Raw genomic sequence first — 22,259 nt, 5'->3', positions numbered from 1 at the left:
TTCAAACAGAGCAGTGCTTCAATGTCGGCCAGGTGTCTGTGTTGTTCCCATCTGTGTGTGTGAGTGAGTGTCTGTGCGATGCATCTGTGCATCTATGTGGAAAAAAAACCTCCACATGTATCTGCATGCATATCTTGCATATACTAAACTGTGTCAATCTCTTTTCCAGGTGAGTGTGTATTGGTATCTTTTAAGTGTGGATGAGCAGATATGGGTATGTTTTCCCCCCCAGGTGCATGTGTGTGAGCCCTTCATGGTCACTGACTCCATTCACCTAAGCGATCCTTTCACAGTGAAAAGGCAGTTGTCAGTAAAAAGCTCTCTGGACAGCTTCTCTTCATCACCAACCACAGCTGCTGTTGACTCAAGCTCCCAGGAATCTCCTCCATGGGTTCACACCCTTTTAACCAGCCAAGCGCGTACCAGAACCCTCCCAGAGCGAGCAGAAGGTCCTGCAAGGCCACAAGGTCTAAAGGACTAAAGATTTGCTCTGGCACTGGACAAGATTTGTGTCAAAATGCAGCCTATCAAGGAAGAAGGGCTGCAGCACATAAGATAATTGTGATGACTGAAATAGCCAGAAACAAGTTCTGGTAAATGTGTGATCACTGATGTGAGCAGCATGTACCGGTAGTATCATTCAGAGAGTACGGGACATGCACAATGCTAACCACTAAACAAATATTTAAACAAAACCGATGTATGATACTATGGTAATGCTGATTGAGAATATATGTTGAAAAAAACAGATGACCTTCGCCCACAAAGGATTTCTCACACAGCACATCATCAGTGAATTCACACTTTCTGGTGCAAAGAGGCCAGAAAAACTACAAGAGCTGAAAGACTAAAGGGTTTGTTCTCAAAACTGTTTCAGTGGAAGTGTAAAATACTGGCAAAAAAGTTCCATCTCTTTTTCTAAATAAAAATTATTTGCCCGAACCTTTTTAAAGCATGACCATTTGAGGCATCTCTGCAAACAATAGTTTATAGTACATATTTTCTGCCTGAGGGACAATATCCCTGTTGACAGTGGGAGATACAGTACGAGGTAAGGATTGCAGTCGTCACACTGTCAAAGAAATCAGCCATAATTCTGTCATGAACACACAGACATGATGCCCATTGTAGATTCAGTGTTACTTACTTAAACTCTCCCAGGAAGCCATGATCTCAGAAGTCCACTGCAAATACAAGTCCATAAACCCGCCGAGAAATCGTAGAAGAAGACGCTTCTCATAAACCAATGTAGTCACTATAACATTAATGAATTTGGCGTAACTTAATTTTCTGAAATATAGCCTAAACATGTTGCACTGAATTCATGCCGACATACCACCTGTTTCTTGCAAATGTTTATCATCTCATTTAAGTGAAGAATTTTATCATTTAACTCAACATTATCCAAAAGAGTTGCTAACATCAGTGAACGGCGTACCAGACGTAAACAAACTTGACAATAGCGTAACGCATTTGATTGACAGGTGATTGACAAATAATAATTATGTGTCAGAAGAGGGCGGGACATCTGTGTATTTGATTGGATTGCAGTTGGAGCAGGTTTACTGAGTGGTGGATAATATTGTATTTTATTGTATATTCTCTGAGATTTTAGGCGGGGTAGGCCTACTCAGTCAGAATCAGAGCGAGTTACTTGTTGGCGACCCCTCTACCAGAAGAGCCAGTCTTTTTCATGGCTGCCTTGAGAATATTCACGTGGGACTTTTTATAACGAGAGTCTAATGAGCTAAAGTAGCCTAACACATTAAAAGTTAAATACATTCCAAAGGTTTCTAACCATACGTTCACCACAACTACAATAGCTTACCTATGGGCAAAAAGTACCCCCCACCGCACCCCAAATCAACATAGGCTACTTTGTTAAATAACATCGATATTAAAGATAAAAACACAACTCACAATTACACCAGTTTGGATATTTGCACATGTTTATTGTTGTACCACTTTTACTGCATTCTTTGCCTGACCAGTCCTGGAACAGATTTTTATCATAATGAAGCATTTATCTGGTCAAACAAAGGTTGACTTAAAAAAAACTAACAGAACTTAATTTTAACATTTTGAATGTTGTTATTTATATGACAAACCAAAGTAGAATGAAGAGACATCCAGGCTCACTGATGTTTTCCCCTCCTCTCCTGTTTTACATATTTCTTTCCCTTCTTGTTTGACACCTCTATGCTCTTCATCCATCTCCTCTGTTCTCTCATATTGTCTCATCAGTACAGAGCAGCAATGAGCTCAACACATCTGTGAGTGGCTCGGCTCTGTGTCAGCTTCTTCCTCCTCGCTTTTCTTCATCTTTTCCTCCTTTAACTGTCCCCCTCAAGTCAATCAAATTCACAGGAAGGCGGATAAGGATAATCTCTGAGATAAGAGAAGAATGAGAGCCAAATGTCACAGCTGGAAAAAGCCAGCAAAGTCACATACAGTATTTGCTTTGTATAGCATCTTCTGTTGGGCCATTTTTTCCCTCCACTTATCTCACATTTCTTTAAAAAATGCACAGCTGTAAACCTTATACATTACTTGTTTTATTTATTGTCAAGTCTGATCTAATTTAAATGGAATTTGGAGAACAAAGCTTTTGTCTAATATGATAGGACTTTATCAGGTAAAGTCCATAAAACAGTGTATAAACAGTGGAACATTTAGGTGGGCAGCTAGAGCAGCAAAAGATTATTGAGCAAGCCTAACAAGGACAGCTCAGCTCTGTTAACTAGCAAATGGCAGATAGACAATGTTAGCAACTAGCTGGTGAACACAGACGAGCATTCAGCAGCTCCAGAGTCAGATATTTCCCTTAGGGGTTGGTGGACCAAAATAAACAAAACAATATCTTGGATACTGGATTTACAATCAGGTGGCCAGAAGCCCAATCGAAAATCAATACTTCCCTGTGTTGGTTGGATGTGTAAATGAATAACTGTTGTGTGTTAGCTATATCACCTGCATAATGTAAAGCAGCATTTCTGAATGAATACTGCTTGAGTATATCTTGTTGCTAAGTCCAAGAGCTCAGTCCAAAGTAAGGATGTGTTGGATGACGGAGAGAGAGAGATGCTAGGTCTTTACACCCTTCATCTGCATGCAGCACTTGTCCATTTGTCATCTCTCCACACAGACACGCTGACAGATGAAACAGCATCTGTAGCTCTCACAATGCAAGGGCTACAGCTATTTAGAGAAGGACATTCACTTAAATACAGTCCCATAAGTACTGTGGAGTGTTGCATTGGACTGGAATCCCTGTATGTGTCCGTGTGACATAGAGGAGTGAGAAACTGATCTGGGACAAAAAAAAGAAAGAAAAAAAGAATATTTGATAGATGATCAGTAGAGATCAATATCTTGTTCCTACATTCCCAGACCTGCTAAATTGTCACATATTATGTGCACGATGTGTGGATATGACTGAACCTTCAAGAACAAAAGACAATATCACACACATTTTACTTTTTTTAATGGCACCAATAATATGATTACATTAAGAGAAAACACATTTTTTACCTAAATGAGGATATACTGTACAAGATTGTCAATACAAAGGTTATCAATAAAATTTTGTATATTCTGTCAGCATGTATAAATACAGTATCTTACAATGACATAAAAATGGTACTTGCTGTGTAGCTTACTTTATGACTATAACACAAAATCCACTCATGCACTATAATGCCCAATTATATGAAAGAAGCTCAAAAGTAAATAAATTAGAAACAATTTCCTTTTGAATTATGAGACAGTTTAGCATTTACGATGTTTCGCAGGCCAACGCGTTCCTCAAGTCATGATCCAAAGCACTCACTCAATTTTCTAATATTATCTATAATTTCCACACTAATGTCATTCCATGTACATACATGTACTAGTGGTACTGTAAGTGCACACAAACACAGTCTAATGGCAGTACTTTAGCTATGACACATAAAAGTTTAACATGTGAGATGTGTGAAAACTGATATGAGGACAGTTTCACTAAAAAAGAAAAGTGACTGGAGAAAATGTTACTGTTTGACAAATGTTAACCTTTCCTGTTGTTCAGGAGGTGGTTAAAAAAAGAAAACATGGTAAGGACAAGAAAAACATCTCAAAAACAGGGTACAAATGCAATATTCCAAATGCTATATTCATTTCCAGCTGTTGCAAGCAAGGTATATTAGCAGATATGTCATTTTGTTGTATGTTTATTTTTTTCAATTTGTACTTCATAATTTTAATCGCAATTTAATGGTTATACAGAAAAAAGCGAGGAAGCTGCTGGAAAGATGAACAAGCAAATATAATAGAGTTACAAAATGTCTATTGTTCGAGATGTGCGTTTTGTTCAAAATTAGTTTAATATTTATTTATACAGGTGTGGCTCATTATATCTGTAAGGCTGTAACTATAGTAGGCTGAAGTCTAGTAATTCATAGACTGAAATAATACAAAGAATTTCACAGGTTCAGACTAAATCACCAAAAGGGATTTAAAATACACAAAGCAAGAGACTGGAGTCTTAACTAGCAGTTGTTCTAAAGTTCTGGTCTGCAGGTCCACTCATCTTTTATTGACTTAATACAAACACAATCAACTGCACAATAAGCCTACAGCTTCTTTCATCTTTCACATATAAACACTTCTGCATTTTAAAAATAATTTGGATTTTTAAACAGCTCCATGTGCCTTTCAGAGAGAAGGCTGCAGTGGAAAAACTGTTGAAACCTAAATGTTGTTTTGATGAATAATTTTATGTAATCTTTACAGTTATATAGTGGTCAGATTGATGAGCACACACAGGAACAACAGAACGTCTGTTATAACCGACTGCGTACAACATCTACCAGGAACATTAACAGCAATAATGCAGTGGTATGTTGAGAGTAAAAGAGCAGTCTTCAATAAAAAAAAAGACAGAGAGAGACTGAGACAGGCAGGCAGACAGATACAGGGTGGGCCACGGAAAAATAGCCCGCCTCCAATACCGGTGCCACGGGCAATGCGGGTACACGGGCTACTTTTCCGTGGCCCACCCTTTAGACGGATAGACAGAGAACAAACTAAGTAACGAGATCAGGTGGGGATCAGTTTGTCTCTGAACACTTCCAACAAGATAATCCAGCAACATATTGTGAAAAATTAAACCTAACAGTAACTAGCTAACTAGTAGCAGTTTACAGGTGATTTTAATGCTTTAGTAGATGGAGTAGTAATCTTTATATTTGGGATTTTAGTGCTTGTGAAAAAAATACATATGGGTTTGAACCATGTTTCATTATGATCACTGAGCTGGCAGCCCTTTATCTAAGACAACAGATGACTCCATCTATCTTGTAACAAACCATGCATGGAGAACAGAGCAGAGGAAACCACTGTTCACTTATATTCCATACACTCTCATAGTGTGAGGAACTCCAAGAGGAACAGCTGAGGACTTAAAGTCTCATTCTTAAGTTACAGAGTTCAAGATGAAGTCTCACTCTTTTAATCCCTTTAAATCTCATAAGAGAGGAACAAGAATCTTTGAAATATCCAGTGATCCAACAGAAATCCATGAAATCTGGAAACAATTCTTAGAGGGCATCATTTTGCATGCAGGCATTGTTGATAATCCCTTTGTGCTGTTGGCTAAAGACATGAGAACTGCTATCCTTCACCCATCTCTCCTCTAAAGCCAGTATCGAATGTAGACACAAACAGGAAATGCCACCATTCTATAGGAAATAAAAATGCCTTCAATGAGACAGAACCTGTCAGTAAATTCATTAACCAGAGTACGAGCAGATTGATTGCCAGGCAGACAGAAGCAAAAACCAGCAGCCTGATCTTTACTGAAGGTGTGGATACAGCTGTTTGTCTTGACTTGTGGTTCTTGGCTCAGTTGGGCTGATGCCCTGAAATGTTCTCTGAAATTAAGCTATTACATTACACACATGCTATATTGTCCTCTCTAGAATATCCAGGATGAAGTAGCATGCTAAATGCCATATAATCATATTCCACTATATACAAGAGTAGCTATATGAGGAGCCTTCTTATGTAAGTGAGCTGTATTTGTACTGTTACTGAGGAAATTGTGGTTGTGTCCAAAATACTCAAAGAACAGCAGCCAATACACTGTAGGGTAGTTGTAAAGCTACAGTGAAGCTCTGAGTTCACTGTTGTTTCAAATAAATCCTCTGAGCAAAAAAGGAGAGATTTATAGAAGAGGTATTATATAACACACTTTAGTAAAACAAATTTGGGGATTTTTCTCTCATAGATGATTGGCTCCCATGCTCAGTAAAGATCTTTGTCTTCTTCCTTTACATTCTTCATAGTTTGTCTTGAATAAGTCCAATTGCACACAACACGTGACAACAGCAGAATGAGGAAAAGTAGCATGATCCCATCATTCTGCATATGATTCCACATGGCCTCTTGCATGTGGCTGTCATTGTTCTTTGCTCTGTATGTCAGCAGTTACTGTAGACTGTTGTGGCTGAGTCTGCATTCACATGTTCATGTAAGAGTTGAATGTGAAACACCAAAGCTTTCTGCCAGCCTTGCTGCTAACACTGGTAGTGAATGTGCTGGTGCTGGTGCACTTTGCCATCCACGTGTGAGTGCGTGTGTGTGTGAATATCTGTGTAGATCTTTGGATAGACCTTCGGAGCCAACGCAGCACTTCCTTGAGCCAGGAGCAGCTGCTGATGGGCAATGTAGTCCTCATATGAAAGACAATCTTTGTCCCCGTTGGTCAGTTGTGCAGGCAGCGTTGGGCAGGCTCGGTCACGACCGGCCACAGATAGACGTTGAGCAGCGGGAAGAGCAGAGGAGGATGACGAGGAAGAAGAGGAGCAGGTGCGTTTTGATTGGCAGAACCAGAGGAGGGCGGTGCCTAAGATGAAGGCGACACCTGCAGGTATTCCAATAATGACAGGCCAGGGGAGGCTTGGAGATGCTGCTGTGGGGACAGAGTTGGTTTGAGGCTTCAGATCTGTGAAAGGAGGAGAGACAAGAAAACAAATGAAAGGAAAAACCTTCCTGGAGAATAACAACCTTAGTTATACACAGCTGAAACCCAAGACATATACAAGGCCCTCTCAAACAAAGCACATGGCGCCACTTTCCTATGTAACTATTTCTGTGGGCAATGGGACAAATTTGACCCCATAGGACATTAATTTCCACCTGTTCCAGAGAAAACAAACCTGTGCCTGCTGGGTGCTATGGGACTATCATGTTTTCTTGTTTGTTAAGGTTAGGTCTCTGGTTTGTTTGGTAGCTCTGGCAACGTGCTAGCTAATTCCTAACATGTTAACATGTGGCGGTTTTATAGACTGGGGCTGCAACTAGCAATTATTTTAATTACTGAGTCATCTGGCAGTTATTTTCTTAATTATTTGAACCATTCTTCTGACTACAAAAGGTTACACAATTGTGAAACATTTTTTAAATTTCATCTGCCCGATGAAAGGTCTTTAAATGTCTTCTTTTGTCCAAACAGTCTGAAAGCAAATATTTAGTTTATTATCATTCATGACAAAGAATCAAACCTGCACATCTGAGAAGCAGCAAATATTTGACATTTTTGCTTTAAAAAATTACAAATAATTATTCAAGTTTCAATATAGATTTCTATTCATTTTCTATCAGTAAACTAATTCATTACTCAACTAATCACTGCAGCTCAGTTACAGACAGAGGCATGTGCTTTGTGAAACCAATGGGACGAGAATCTCTAGTATATTAGACCAGAAAGAGAAAAATCAACTTGATTTTGTACAGTTCTCTTTCAATGTGATTAATGTGAGTTTCTGTCTCTTCATCCTCTGACCTGGCAGCACGGTCAGGTAGGCGCTCCTGAAGCTGTAGCCCATAGTGTTGGCTCCCAGGCAGATGTACATGCCGGCATCTTCCTCCTTGGCTCTGGTTATCAGCAGCTTATTGAGGTAAGACCCATCAGGACGGGACCAAACTTCTCCAGTAGGCAGGACCACAAAGCGGTGGTCTCCAACCTGCATGTGATCAAATATAGAAAACCTTTATCACTTTGACCTCGAGCAGACTGTGAATTTGTGTTGGCAAAATCAACCTTACAAGATAGTGCCAATTTGTGTTTTACAGGTAAACGACTGAAGCACTGCATGCGTACCTCAATGGTGGAGTTGAATTTGTTTTCATCACCAGGTTCAACTCTTTTAAGCCACTGAATAACCGGCTTGACGTCACTGTGGACTTTACACTGGAAAGATGTGGTTCCTCCATAGTCCACTGTAGTGTTGACTGGGTGGGTACCAGTTAGAATGGGTTTAGAGTTGGTACGCTCTGCAGAAACACAGACAAAAGACACAAGCCCAAGTACAGAAAGAGAAACTATATTCAATATTAAATTATAGGACTGGTAGGACTGGATAAGTCTGACTTCTTCCTACTCCATTCAAGCATGTACTAGGTATAAACAAATTTATTTTGGATTAGCATTTGTTGGATATGTGTAAAATTATGTGTGTTGACATGTCAACTGTCTTTACATGCTTGAAAGAAAAAAAATATTTCAGTCAACACAGTGTAAATGTGTCAAATTCAGCTGTAATCACAATTTAAACTGGGGAAAACACAGTGAGGAGTTGGTATGTGCTTTGAACTGAAAGAACACAGAGAGAATATAATATGGTTTGAAAGTACTATTTGCGCAGTATCTGATGTATTCAGCACCACATCCTCCCTCTCTGTTGAAGACACAAACACACCCCTTATCTTCAGCTCCTGCCTTTTGTTCCTTAGTTTATACAGCAGAATAAACACACCTGACAGGACAGCATTTGTTTTTTAGTCTCACAGGAACACAACCCGCGAAAATTAGTTTGATTTCATTTCTTTTCCCTTTTTGAATTAATTCCTCTGTGTGCGTGCGTGTGTGTGTGTGTGTGTGTGCATTAGTAGTCTTTCAGGAGAAACTACAACTGTACTTTAATGTATAACAGATGTGGTGAGAAAAGAGTCCGAGCTAGTCTGAGCCACTCACCAGAACTATCACACTCAGCAGCATACAGTTCTGTGCACACATGCAAAATTCAGCACCAACTCTCCACCAAACAGTTAAATAATCCAGTGTCAAAACAGCTACTGGAGCTTTCCAACATGGCCTAATGCATCAAAAACACTCCCAACCCACCGTAACATGCGTTCTGCCTGTAACAGCAAAACTCGACCTTTTTTTAAGCCAAAACTGCAGCTGGCTCCTCTTTCAACCTGAAAAACCAGTTGACCATTCCTCGCTGATGTTTAGTACAGACCAGACTGGCAGTGATCAGTAAGTGCCACTGAAGTGAAAGGAGGCTTTTATAACCTATTTTAAACTTCTATTCTTGGTGCGACTCAGTTGCCAGCACAGTGGTGAATGTTTGCCCTCTAGTTTTACTCTGCAAGTTACAACCAACCACAATGCCTAAAAGACTCACATGAAATGAATTAACACAAGCAGCGTTCATGATCGCAGTTGGACCTACATGTGCGTCGGTTTCTTATGAAAGCAAAGACAGATGACATTGCCAACAAATCATTTAAATGGTTGATAACTTAATTATTGTGTTTTAGATTATACAATCTTAAATTCACTGTACTATGAGTCAGGATGGAAGCAAAACTTAACTCAAACCCTGCTATTTAGCCAGACAGGCCTGTTAGTCAAACAGTAATACACCTATTATGTACTGCATAATGTTGTGTAAGAGGAAATGCTCAACAATGCACACACCACAATTCCAAAATCGATATATCACAGCATGAAATGACCACAGGCTGCCACACTTTTACATACTCAAAAGTAGTGCTGACATGATTAGTCGATTCATTGAGTGATATTAATAGTACATTTATCAACTGATTTCTAAAAAGGCAAAGAGTAAAGCTGCTTACGTTAAATGTGTGTGAGTTTTTGTTAGACTTAACCTAATATTGTAGGCAGCGACATTTAAATGTATTCAGGAATCAACAGACGATCCTTTACAAATAAGCATTTCATCAATACTTATTATCAAAAATTCACATTTTCTTCATTTGTACATGAAGAGTTATATAATTAAATTCTAAATGCAATGACTGTCTGCTGCTGAAGACTGTATGATGGAGTTTGGTTGAAACCAGGTTTTCTTGTAAAAACGTGGCATCGCTCTTTTCTGCTTTGATAACCAATGTATATTTTTGAGAATCCCTTGTTTCTCTTTCTGGAACATAGAGTATACTTGTGTTTTTAAGAAACGAACCTGTGTTTATCTGAAGTAACACTTTGCATAGAACTCATTAAGACTCACGTATGACTTCCACTTTGTAGTTGGCAGTGATCTCTCCTGCTCTGTTGGAGACGTGGCAGGTGTACTTCCCGCTGTGCTCCGGCGTCAGGTTCTTCAGATTTAGAGTCCACTTCTTTTTCTTCCCTTCTCCTCTTCCACCGTCCTCATCCACCAGCGGTCGACCATCTTTCAACCAGACGATATCGGGGCGAGGGTTACCGCTTGCCGGGCACTTGAGGCGTACGGAGCTGCCCACTGGGCGAGCGATGACACGCTTCCTCATCTTTGCAGGCTGGGTGAAACGTGGACCGACTGCAAGTGCAAGGACAGATAAAAGGGAGAACTGACGCTGTAATTTATGAAAGATCTAGCATTGTAAAATAAGTTGTGTAGCTTTTGACTGTTTGCACAATATGGGAGTTTGAGCTAAGTGTAGTCTGGATAAAACTCTATAACAAATTTAAAATTTGAGAGATAAACACAAAAAAGAACAAAACACACACAGCTCTCAGTCAGTATAGCAGGTAGCGTCAAAAGAAAAGAAGAGACCAGAAGATGTTATTACTACAGATAAATGGTTTAAAGAGCAGCTTTATTTACAAGCAGTGTTCTGTCCTTCAGACCACTGGAGGGAGAGCGGATTGGGAGAGACTGTGAAATTCATCAGATTCTTATGTGGCACTTTTATTAGACGTAGTGAGCGATCAAAGCCCCGTTATCTCAGGAGGCTGGGACACAGAAATGTTTGAAGCCTCCTGTGTTTCAGGTTATATTGGTTTGTTCTATAACTATTTTTGTTAATGATATAAATAAATGTCTCTGTCTCAGAAAATTCAAAATGTCAGGAAGGTGAACTGTGCATTCACCGAAGGGATCTCTGGAGCAGCTGGAGATGTATAATAGCCATGATATTACAGGCACGTTTTCTCGGCTTTATGAACTGTGTGTTGCTGCTTTTATTCACTGAACCACTGAAATCTTTAAAGTGTGTTTTCACAAAGGTTTGTTATCAAGAAAAATGTTATTACGAACAAACTGAAGAGCCTCAGTTTACAGAGAATATATTTTAGGCCTGAATGTGAAATATGGTAACTTGTTAAGCAGGACATTTTTTTCAGTGTAAGGAGCATTAGACAGGCTTAGGTCATTGCTGCAGGCAGTGCCAGGAACATCATGTTGTGCTGTAACGACATACAGCAGTATGGCTCTTGGTATATACAACCTCATTTGATGTAATAAACCCTAATTGTTTTGTTTGGGAAAAGATTTTGAAACATGTCCTCATCGCTCTAACACAAAAACGTACTCACATGGCTGAAAACCCACACGTACAAACTACAATATACATATTCACAGACAGAAACACTAGATTCCTTGTTTTCCACTGATAAAGCACCTCTGACCCTCCCTGGCCTGTGCATCAATGAGATTCGCCTGTAAAACCCAGAAACTCACTAATCAGCGCTGTAACATTAATGTAAAAGTCTGGTCATGACTGCAAATCTGTGTGCAAGTCATTAAATACTAGACAGTGACTTAGCATCACACCAAACATCCTTTTACCCAGGCACATGCCTTCTTACCAAACATAAAATGACTAGTTCACCCTATACATCAATTCAAACATTCACATCGCTCCACACAGTTGCACAGCTGAACCACATCTAGCCTCTTTACAAATAAGTAAAATGGCCAAACACTAGCCCCACACATCTATTCATACACACATATCCCTTCAAAAAAATATACAACAACAAAAAAATATACAACAATCAGTTAGCAGTAAAAACAGATCAAAGCGCGGGAAAAACAACCCAGTGAGGAAGGAGGAGAGGAAATCATTCACAGGAGTGCTTGATTTTACAGCCCTCATGTTCAAGCCACAGCAGATAGCCATCAACAGGCCGATAAATCAGCCTGCAGTTGCAACTCTTTCGCTGGACTCCGTTATTATTCTAGCTCTGGGTAAACAAACAGGAGGAAAAGTTATGTGACAGGTTTGTGCGTTCAAATCCGGAGATTTCACTACGGCTGCATTATTCAGCAGAATATAGCTCTCTGCTGGCCGACCCGAAGCTGGGCAGGATGACAAAACAAACATACCCGAAAGGCTTTTAAGTCTCGCCTTTGTCCCCCCGAGTCTGAGAAAAGCTACTGGACTACAGCTGAACTGTGACCAGAGTCAATAGATCTAACAGAGAGTGAGGACAGCAGAGCGGAGAAGCAGAAGATAATAATTAATAGTTTAATAGCAGCCAGTGTTTTTGGCAATGTCAGATGGACAGTTACATAAGATGCACTTGCTTCACATAAATTAATTGAAACTATCAGGAAAGAGCCAAAGCAAAGTGCAGCTGAACTGGATAAAAATGTGACTAGATGGTCTTATACTTGTATAGCACCTTTCTATGTTTTTACAGCACACTCAAAGCACTTTCACACATTATTCACCCAGTTGCACTCCCAAGCACTCACACACCGGTGACATCACCGGGAGCAACTGGGGGTTCAGGGTCTTGCTCAAGGACACCTCGACATGTTGACTGGACAAGCCGGGAATCGAACTGCTAATCCTCCGGTTAGGAAACGACCCACTCTACCTCCTGAGCCACAGCCACCCCCATAATGAACAAAAGAATGAACAAAATACAGCAAAGTGCAATTAAACCGAACTGATTGGTAATGTCCAAGCTGAAGCAAATCAAACAAGGTAAGGGCAACAAAGCAAAGTTCCTATTAGGATTAAAACATACTGAAGCGTAACAGTTTGCTAAAAACAGAAAAATAAATCTGGAGTGATGGCAACAACAACAACAAAAATGTGAGAATAAAGACAAAGAAGTGAAGATCAACCCATAAAAAAGCAGAAGGTAAATGAAGGGGCACATGAAGGAGACATGAGGGTGAAAAGAAACTGACAAAAGTGGAGAAGATGGGAGGGTGGGGGGGCTTGTTCTGGGTCTCATGGGCCACGTCAACACCACAGTGTAAAAATACTACTGACCTGCTTTGATCAGAGTAACATAAAACGTCTGTGTAAGAGAGGGACTAGTCATGTCCAATGGGACTTAAGACTGTTTGAGACTATGGAGATTTTTGTTCACTGAGGTTTTTTTTGACTGCTCTTGACTTAGGTAGTTTAGGGTAGGACTTGTGTAAAGTTAACATTAGAAGGCTGGCATTAAAAGTGGGATTCAATGTGTAAAACCTTGGACTTTGGTTAGGATTAATTAGTTTGAATTGTTGATGATACCACCCTTGTCTGTGTGTGAAGTATAGGAAAGGAGGCAGTTTGCCAGCTAACCTGGCTCTGTCCAAAATTCAGAATTATACTAACATCACCTCTAAAACTTAATCATTTCTACATATCGTGTTTATTTATCTGCACAAAACGAGAAATGTGAAAACAACAGCTCTACATGGGAATTATGTGCTGTAACTATTTCTTGGCAAACTACAGATGGAGGAAGTAACATAGAGGCAACCAGCTGAGATGCTGCACAGAAGTACTAGGGGTCATATGAACATTCTGGATCAGCAGATTCAGAATATTACTTGGATGCCGGTCTCAGTTTGGTGTGTGGTAGATCTTATGTGGTTATTATCATGCAGTTCTTGTCCACATTGTCCATTGTAGGAATTCTGTATGGAGTTAGAAGCAAAATTGAAACCGGTCCTATCTCACAATGGTGAAGAATCCTTTAATAAAAATTTCTGGATCCAGATCAGCACCAAAATCTAATGGCTTATTCCATGGGCCATACCCTACCTAACCAAAAAAAAAACTCAAATCCATTAATTACTTGAGTTATGCTATGAACAACCCAGTAAACAAACAAACGGCCGTTAAAATATTCATGGTTGTGTACGAATTAAAGAAGTGATCTACAAGTAATCCACCTTAAATGATACTGTCCATTAGATATATAGAGTCTAAGGATATATCAGCTGTGCGTGGTACGTAATGTACTGTAGATAAGATTTTATTCATCCAGGTGTTCCAGAAGCTTTATATACTGTATGATGTGAGCTGAAGAAGGCATGCTTGTGCCAAAATAATGGAATAACGTCTGCACTGCATAACTTTCACATCTGGATCTGCCTCTTTGCGTGCTGTTGTGCTTGTTCGCTGCTACCATCATGCCTTGCTGGATGTCACTGCATCGCAGCAAACGTTAATCTGGGGTAAAGTTAAGCAGTGAGTGCGTACGTCTGGTTGCTTCTGAGCCCAGAGAGACAAATCGATAATGAGAAACAATGAGTGCAAGAAAACAATGAAAGAGTGCAGCAAAAAAAAAGCAAACTTTTGTTGATGTTAAATTATGTGTGCACAGATATTTAACCCAGAGAAAGAGAGGTGGCGAAGGAAAGTAGTTAGAAAAAAAGGATAACAGCAAAGAAAGAAAGAAGGGTTAAGTTACACGACCAGAGATCCAGGGGGGACTAGAGGGGCTTGGAGGAGGAAGGAATGTGCCCCACCAAATCACACCTCACACAAATAGACTGTTCTCCACTCTGTCAGAGCCAATTATTTATGCAAGCACCCTGATGTGTGTCTGTGACCGTGTGTGGGCAAACAGTACACCCTCACCTTCTCCTCTCTGACAGTTTGCAAGGTGTTTATTGTACAGTATGCTACTGTATTTTTAAAACATTACACAATCTCAGCTATCTAAAGCGTTACTTCTAGGCTTCCTTTTCATTTCCAAAGATTTATAGATCTACATGTGGTTACCTAGTTTGCCAGCCAGCTCCGGGGCATGTTCAGAATCGCCATTGGCTGTCCTTGCTCCACCTCTTGAACTGGAGTCATCTGAGGAAGGAGAGAGAAATACAAGAAGTGTCTTTAGTTAACTGACCACATTTGACTAATTGAATGAGTGAAACTATACAAACTCAAAAATGCATATTCACTTGCATTAGATTGCAATAAGCATTCACTACATGCACAAGCTCCTTGAGTCTTCAGGCATGTTTGTGAGTGAGGAAGAATTTGTCTGTTTTCTGTCAGCATCAGACAGTTTTATATGATGCATAGGGTCATGAGGTATCATTGTTCAACATAAATCCAAGGAATTTTTAATTGGAGACAGACTGATACAAGTTAGGGAGTCAGTGGGTTTTAGCATCTGAAAATATTTAGACCTGAGGTGCAGCTTTTTTTCTGTCATACCAATAAGACAGAACAATTACTGCACCATACAATGTAATGTCTGGCTTTTAAAAACCTATTTTCCATCCAGTAGTCTTACCTCACCACTACACCATGCATTTCACACTTCTCAGCAATGGACTAGCATCACATTTCCTGATAATAAAAAAGAAATGTCTATTCGGCACTTCAGATGGAACTGGTGTATCCAAGTGGACCTTTACCAGGAGGGTGAGGAGGGCTAATACAGCACAGCATCAGTTCTGTCAAAGGTGAAATGTTAGCTACAACTTGAAGGTGGTTATAGAAAGAAAGAAAGAAAAAGGACTAAACGGCCTCGGACCACATTAAAAAGGTATGTGAGAGTGTGCGTTTAATTGTAAATGGATAGGTTTATTGTGCACATGGGTATTAAAAGACTACCTGAAAGCTCAGAGCTATAAATGTCACTATTTGGATGATGGAACAAAAGTGGTATTTTAAATGTAAATATGAGGCATGACCTGCATCCTCAGGGTTGGTATTAATAGCATACTGGCAGGCTGTGTGATATGAATTCCTGCATGGGTGTGTCAGTACTTGTGTGGGTGCATTTGCGTGATGTGACTAAGTGGTAATTTGAGGTGCCAGTATTCCTGTTAAACCTCACTCCTCCTTCCCCCCCTCTGACTCCCGCTTCATCCCTCCCTCTTGCCACATGCACAGCGTGTTCTGAGAAAGGGTAGCGCGTTTGAAGCCGAGCGGCATGGGGGTCTGATCTGAAGGGGGAACATGGTTTAGCACTCTTAACAGCAAGCAAACCCTCCCCCAGGCCTGGTGTGAGGCTGTAAACCTTACTTGGCAGACCTCCTACACACCCTCTCACAGAGGGGGGTTGGCCCGCTTCCACTGTGCATGCAGACGTGCATCCAGAGTATCAACGCATTTCCCAGATTCAAAACCTTTTTAATGCATGTATCGCAGCTGTATATTCTGATACTGAGGCAGGGGAAAAACTAGATTCCTCTATTATTACTTGACCATGGCTTGAAGAGAAAGCCTTTATCCAAAGATGTTCAGAGGTTCACAGAGCAGAGATCGAGCAGGCTGAATGTGCCTGGTGGGACTCGTTGCATGGGATGTGACATTTTTAGTTCTTTGGTGAATACAACTGTAACACAGCTCAGGTCTTTCAGTGTGAAACCAGGAAATCATGCTTCTGTCAACACGTTTGACATCCAGGCTTCAGAACAGATTTCTGCCAGGAGAGTCACTTTTCGACCCTTCTTTAGCTCCAAGAGTAGAACACATACTCCCTCTCTGCTTCAGCTGTTTTCAATAAACAAAATGTTTTCTTCTGATCCTGGTCCGCCTTTTAATGTTCAGCCAGACACTTTGGCTGGTGTCTGTAACAACCAGTACACACATACATGCACATATACCCAGCGAACAGATGCATACATGAAGGCAGGTTTTACAAACAATAAGACACTGTAATGTGAAATATCTGTTTGCCCACCTAAGCTCCAGATCAGAAGCCAGAGTACGTTTGTACAGAACTTTCACACAGAAGTATTTACCCAGGTACATGTTTGACTATATGAGCACTCGGCAGTTTTCATTTCAAATCTGGGGACACGTCTACTGGGAACTCCCCAGTCTAACAGAGAACCAGAGCAGTTTGTCGTTAGTAACTGGGATGCTGAGTGAAGAAGATACCATGTGTAAGCTTGGATAACCTGACCTGAACAGTGCTTAAATAAATAAATAAATAGGTTATAATTCTGGTTTAGACACTAATGGCAATCCTTCACTTGAGGGCCACATGGTTGTAATCTTCAATCACTACGTAAAATGATATAGTACATTTAATCAAGAATCTGCTCATGGCAAACATAACCAGCGTGCGATTGCCAAACCCTGTGTCAGTTGCTGAAGACAGACTAGCAGTGCCAAGGAACAACAAGAAAGAGGGGATACAAAGTGATATATGACCAAAAGTGCAGTTTCATACAAACTGAACACAAAAAAAATGATAAACTCATAAAAACCCCATAAAACCTTAAAGAGCACAGATACTACAACATTAAAACAATGTGCCATTGGCCCATGGGCCCATTGTTTCTGATTAATGCCCTTTTTAAAATCATATTCTTCTTGTCTTCGCTCTTGTCCACACACATCATTTAAAACTTTTACAGTACTTACAGAAGATGTGGGAAAAAATGATCACCATCCAATTATTTGCTTGCATCAAACGCCACCCAAAGCTCCACAGCCAGTGTAGTATACAAACATTTACAAGCAGTTTTTTTCCATTTTGAACAACCTTTTTCTTTGTAACAAGAGTATAAAACATATCAGTGATCATCCTTTTATTGTGTTGTACTCCTTTTTAAATCTTTTCTGTTTCTTTTGCTCTCTCACCTCACGAGTTTGCTTTCAATCTCTCTTCTTCATTTACGGCTTCATTTCTTTTCTTTTCATTACTCTCTCTTTTCAGGGGGGCAATGGTTCAATAGTGTGCTACATTTCACATATTCACTGACTGGGTACCCCTGTGTGAATGAGCGTGTGTGTGTATTTTTATAGCCCCTTCTTGTATTTACTTTTAGGTATGTTGAAAAACGGCAGTAGTTGGACACAAACACACTCAGAATTGAGCATGAACAGTCCAGTGTGTGTTTGTATGTGTGCGGGTGTCCAGGGGACCAGTGTTTTCCTAAAGGGTCATGTCCTTCCAGGTTTTAATATAGAGACACTGGATATGTGGACAAAACCTCAGTGTATGCTGATGTATGAGGGAGAGAGAGATACTGTATGTCTGTGCCAACTCCTACTGGCTGCTGCTTGTTGCAGCAAAAGGGCCAAAACCAGCAGCTCTGATGAGAGTTTGTATACCTGACAAACCCAGTAAATCACTGATAGTGATCTAAAAATGATAGTAGAGTTTCAGGCTTTACAGAGGCACAGCTTGCCTCACACTTCACTTGATGTGTCACTTTATAATTCAGACAGGAAGTTTTACGTAACGCTGGAAGAAGAGGTACTGTTCAGTTAAACCCAGATTCAGCTTGGTTTAAGTGTTGCAGGCAAATTACTTTTTCTTTTTAACCAAAATTGAGGTTTAATCCAACTACACACTGTGTAAATTATCAGAAATGCCCTCAAATAATCTCCAAAGTCTGAATGGAGGCTATTTGGCTCTAATTTTAACTTCATACAATAAGCTTTATTCTTTCCCTGAGACTCCAAGTTCATTCTTGACCTAAAGAGAAAACAGCCTCACTGCACAGTCCATTTAGTAGCTGTAGTTCAATGATTTCTTCAGCAGATGTACTCTGCTCAGTTGAGATAAAATTGCTAATGTTGCTCTATGTTGACTTAAAAGCTAGGGTTTAATTCTGCCACTTGTCAAATACATGTTTATATTGTTTAACTTTGTCACCAACCTAGACCACTATACAGTATGGCTTCTCATCATATTACGTGTGCATTAAAGCTTTTACAAAATACCATCTGCTGATCTTTCCTGAGGAAGACTGTTAAGCTTTAGCAGAAAGTAATGCACTTTCTATTTTCAGCTTGTTTAGCAAAGTGATAGCCACTATTACTGTTAGGACAAAAAAGAGCAACTCACAACAGCTTAAAAAACGGAACTTTTGTGAGAAGAAAGATATCAGAGGACCTCTGAATCTGTCTGAAAGTGACCTTTAGGACCACAGAGATTAGTGTAGGGGAGACGGGAGAGTGTAACACCAGGTCAGTTGTAAAAGCTGCACAGTTGTTATCACTATCATAAACTCCCTTTTTTTCTTTTTGAGCTGACAGGACAAGTGGCACGTCTCTGTGAACAACACTATGGATTTTATGAACAATAACTGATTTTCAGGTACAAATTAAATGCCTAGTTTTCATTGTATTGTAGACATAAAGGTTTGACTTCTATAACCTAAAGCAGCCGTTTCTATAGCTTAATTTGATGCTTTACATTCATGCTAACTTCCAACCCACATGCAAAAACTGTTAGCTACAGTATGTAATGGCTGCTTGGGGTGGGGATGGTTGTAACTGTGCACCTCCATATGACAACCCCCTTATCCCAGAAGCCCAATGACCAAGAGATTCTGACACCTCTGACAATGAGAATCTCTGCACTGTGTGCATGAACACTTTGCAAAGTCAAGGCCAAAAGAAGTGTGGGTCAAGGAAGTAGTTTATTAGTTCGGGGACCCCGGCCCTGCACCCCAGAGGCACCGTCTACCTTTGCCACAACTGTGACAGTGATTAACCCTTTTCATTACACATCCACATTCTGAAATACAACCCCCCACCCGTATATTTGTCAGTCTGCAGGTCTTTACATTGACCCACATTAATTTCCTCGAGACTTACTCGAACCTTACCCCAGCCAGTATGTGCCTAACACTAACCTAACCTAACCTAACCTAACCTTTTGTCCCTTTAAATTGTTCACTATAGTCAATAAAATTCTTGTATAAGTTTGATGATGTGGCCACATCCATCCCAGCTAGTGTTACAACTCACCCCAGTAGTTGGGGGCAGGCTGTAACAACAGAACCCTTTGTATTTCACATTAACTTACATAATCTGTGGTTGTGTACTCGTCATCCGAACAAGTTTTATTTGTAGATAAATACGGGTACCATGTATCCAGGTTTGAGAGACCTAGCAGGAGCAGCCACTGAGTTAATAATGTTCAAGACAAGGTGTTACAATCATCCCTGATATCTCCATTACCTTTAAAAGATCTTGGGTGACAGGACAAGATGATAAATGTTGAACATGTGTCAGACAGATACATTTTAAAATCCCATTCTTCAGTAGAGTTCTGCCAGGAACTGCCCTCCGCCAAACCCATGTACTTTAACAACCAGCAGAATAAACACCATTCGTCCTTCAGCAGTTGGCTTGTCGGGGCACTGACCCCCTAGTAAAACACACACTGTAATTATAACGCCATCATAACTCTGGAAACAACGAAACCACATGTCGTGTGGTTTTCTCTTATAAGCCAAATATTGTGCGTGATGGAATAACACAAGAGATTACACATTTTTGACACAGAGGGGTAACAAGAGAGATGTAAAATCTCCCTCTGCCTTTTTCTGTTTGTCTTTCTTTCACAAAGTATTACACCACAGTTGTCCAGCAGTTTGACCCCACGTTCCAAACATACTTTTCTCTGCAGCCACAGTCGTTTTAGGAATTTATAAGCAGTGTGTTGCAACATTACACACAGTGTCACTGTAACAAATGGTTAGATTTATATACTGTAGCTCTGGGTCCAAATTGTAAAATTGGAGCTGTTGTGTGGAAACCGGTGGGTCATGTTTCAGATGTAATTAGTGGCTCATGTAATCCTCCATGGACAGTAACTGTTTATTGTAGATGGTAATAAGCCAACCCACTGATGACAGACTGCACGGTGTAAAACAAACACGGATATCAATGTGGAAATTAATAGGTTTTACTCAATTCACCAACAACTTTCTTTTTTAGTTTTTATAGTGACAAAGCATCTGCAGGGCACTTCTGATATTTTAGGGCATTAGCCAGAAGCTCAACATCATAATGCAGAGTATTTCATAAGAATAATATTTTAACAAAACAAACCAAATTAACTAGTTTTTTGTTTCCTACCATAACAAATAACCTTTTTCAATGAATAAATCTGGCTCAGTTGTTATGGAGATTTATCTCTCGGCTCCTGTCAGCACATCTGTCTCCACAGCAAACTCCTGGTGAAGTCAGCTGGATGCTCAGGAAAACACCAACGCTCTTGAGTTGAAATCACTACGGGGACTAAACAAAAGTTAATCAGTAACAATTTTTATCATTTATTAAACAAAACTGCAAAAAAATTGCTGCTCTCAAATTTTCTAATGTGAGGATTTTCTGCTAATCTCTTTTTTATATCACTGTAGATTCAGTATCTTTGGGTTTTGTTCGGTTGATTGGACAAAACAAGGAAGGTAAAAGCATAGGTTTGGGCTTTGTGAATTTATAATGACCCTTTTCCATATTTTAGTTACTTCACTGACTGTGTAAATCAAAGTGTATGGTAAAAAAAGAATCCACTGTTCTGACAGATGGTCCAGAGGTAAAAGTCAAGCTTTATGAGCTTAAATCTCCCATATTCTCAAGAGAAAAAAGCAGGTATTAGTGCACACAGTATCCACGTATGCACACATGTACTCTACTCCACAGACCTGTTTGCATGCACACACAGATGCCATTGTGATTTACACTCTTGCCTGTAGAGAGGCTGTGCAACCTTATGGAAATCATTATAACTTACTGCTACACAGTCCTCTATTAACAGCATGAGAGAGCGACATTGAAAGGGGCTGCGATGGAGAAAGAGGGTGAACAAGACGGGATCTGACTGACTTTTAGAACAAGTCAAGCAGAAGCAGGAGGGACAAGGAAAACTGGAAAAGGGCAACAGCGCACAGAGAGATTTATTAACTGTAAACACCTTTGACAGACTGCTGGTTCCTGCGGTAAACCGTACTCATTTCCTGTTTTCTGTATTTGCACTGCGTTGTGCTTGCTTCCAGATTGTTTAGGAATTAAACTCACTATTTTCTAGGTTCATCTGAATTTTTGAGTGGCAACATACGCTTGCACCACTTAAAGCACTTGTTTTGCAGAAGTTCTTGCTAACTACCAAATTTAACTTGCTACTTTAGGTCGGCTAGTTTAGAAGCTAGCTAAGCTAGTAGCTTAATCGAGAGCAATGGCTTCCCCCTCTTCCTCTCCTCCTTTTTCTTGCTCGGAGTGTCGCATGCTCAGTTATTCCTCTGCCTCCTTTAGCGATAATG

At 40.1% G+C, this 22,259-nt stretch overlaps 1 protein-coding gene across 1 annotated transcript in view; it reads right to left on the bottom strand.

Annotated features, from left to right (window-relative positions):
- Window positions 1–3,510: 3,510 nt before the first annotated feature.
- Window positions 3,511–22,259, bottom strand: part of fgfrl1a (fibroblast growth factor receptor like 1a) — a 73,934-nt gene continuing 55,185 nt past the window's right edge. The window contains exons 4-8 of the mRNA XM_020607496.1: window positions 15,016–15,093; window positions 10,302–10,592; window positions 8,141–8,313; window positions 7,823–8,003; window positions 3,511–6,982 (exon numbers count right to left, since the gene is read on the bottom strand). Coding sequence (XP_020463152.1) covers window positions 6,555–6,982; window positions 7,823–8,003; window positions 8,141–8,313; window positions 10,302–10,592; window positions 15,016–15,093 — 1,151 coding nt within the window. The 3' untranslated portion in view covers window positions 3,511–6,554. The remainder of the gene's footprint in view (window positions 6,983–7,822; window positions 8,004–8,140; window positions 8,314–10,301; window positions 10,593–15,015; window positions 15,094–22,259) is intronic.

This window comes from Monopterus albus, unplaced genomic scaffold, assembly GCF_001952655.1.
Source record: "Monopterus albus unplaced genomic scaffold, M_albus_1.0 scaffold86.1, whole genome shotgun sequence".
Taxonomy (NCBI): Eukaryota; Metazoa; Chordata; class Actinopteri; order Synbranchiformes; family Synbranchidae; genus Monopterus; species Monopterus albus.
The sequence above is the reverse complement of the archived record's forward strand: the minus strand, read 5'-3'. Positions and strand labels throughout refer to the sequence as shown.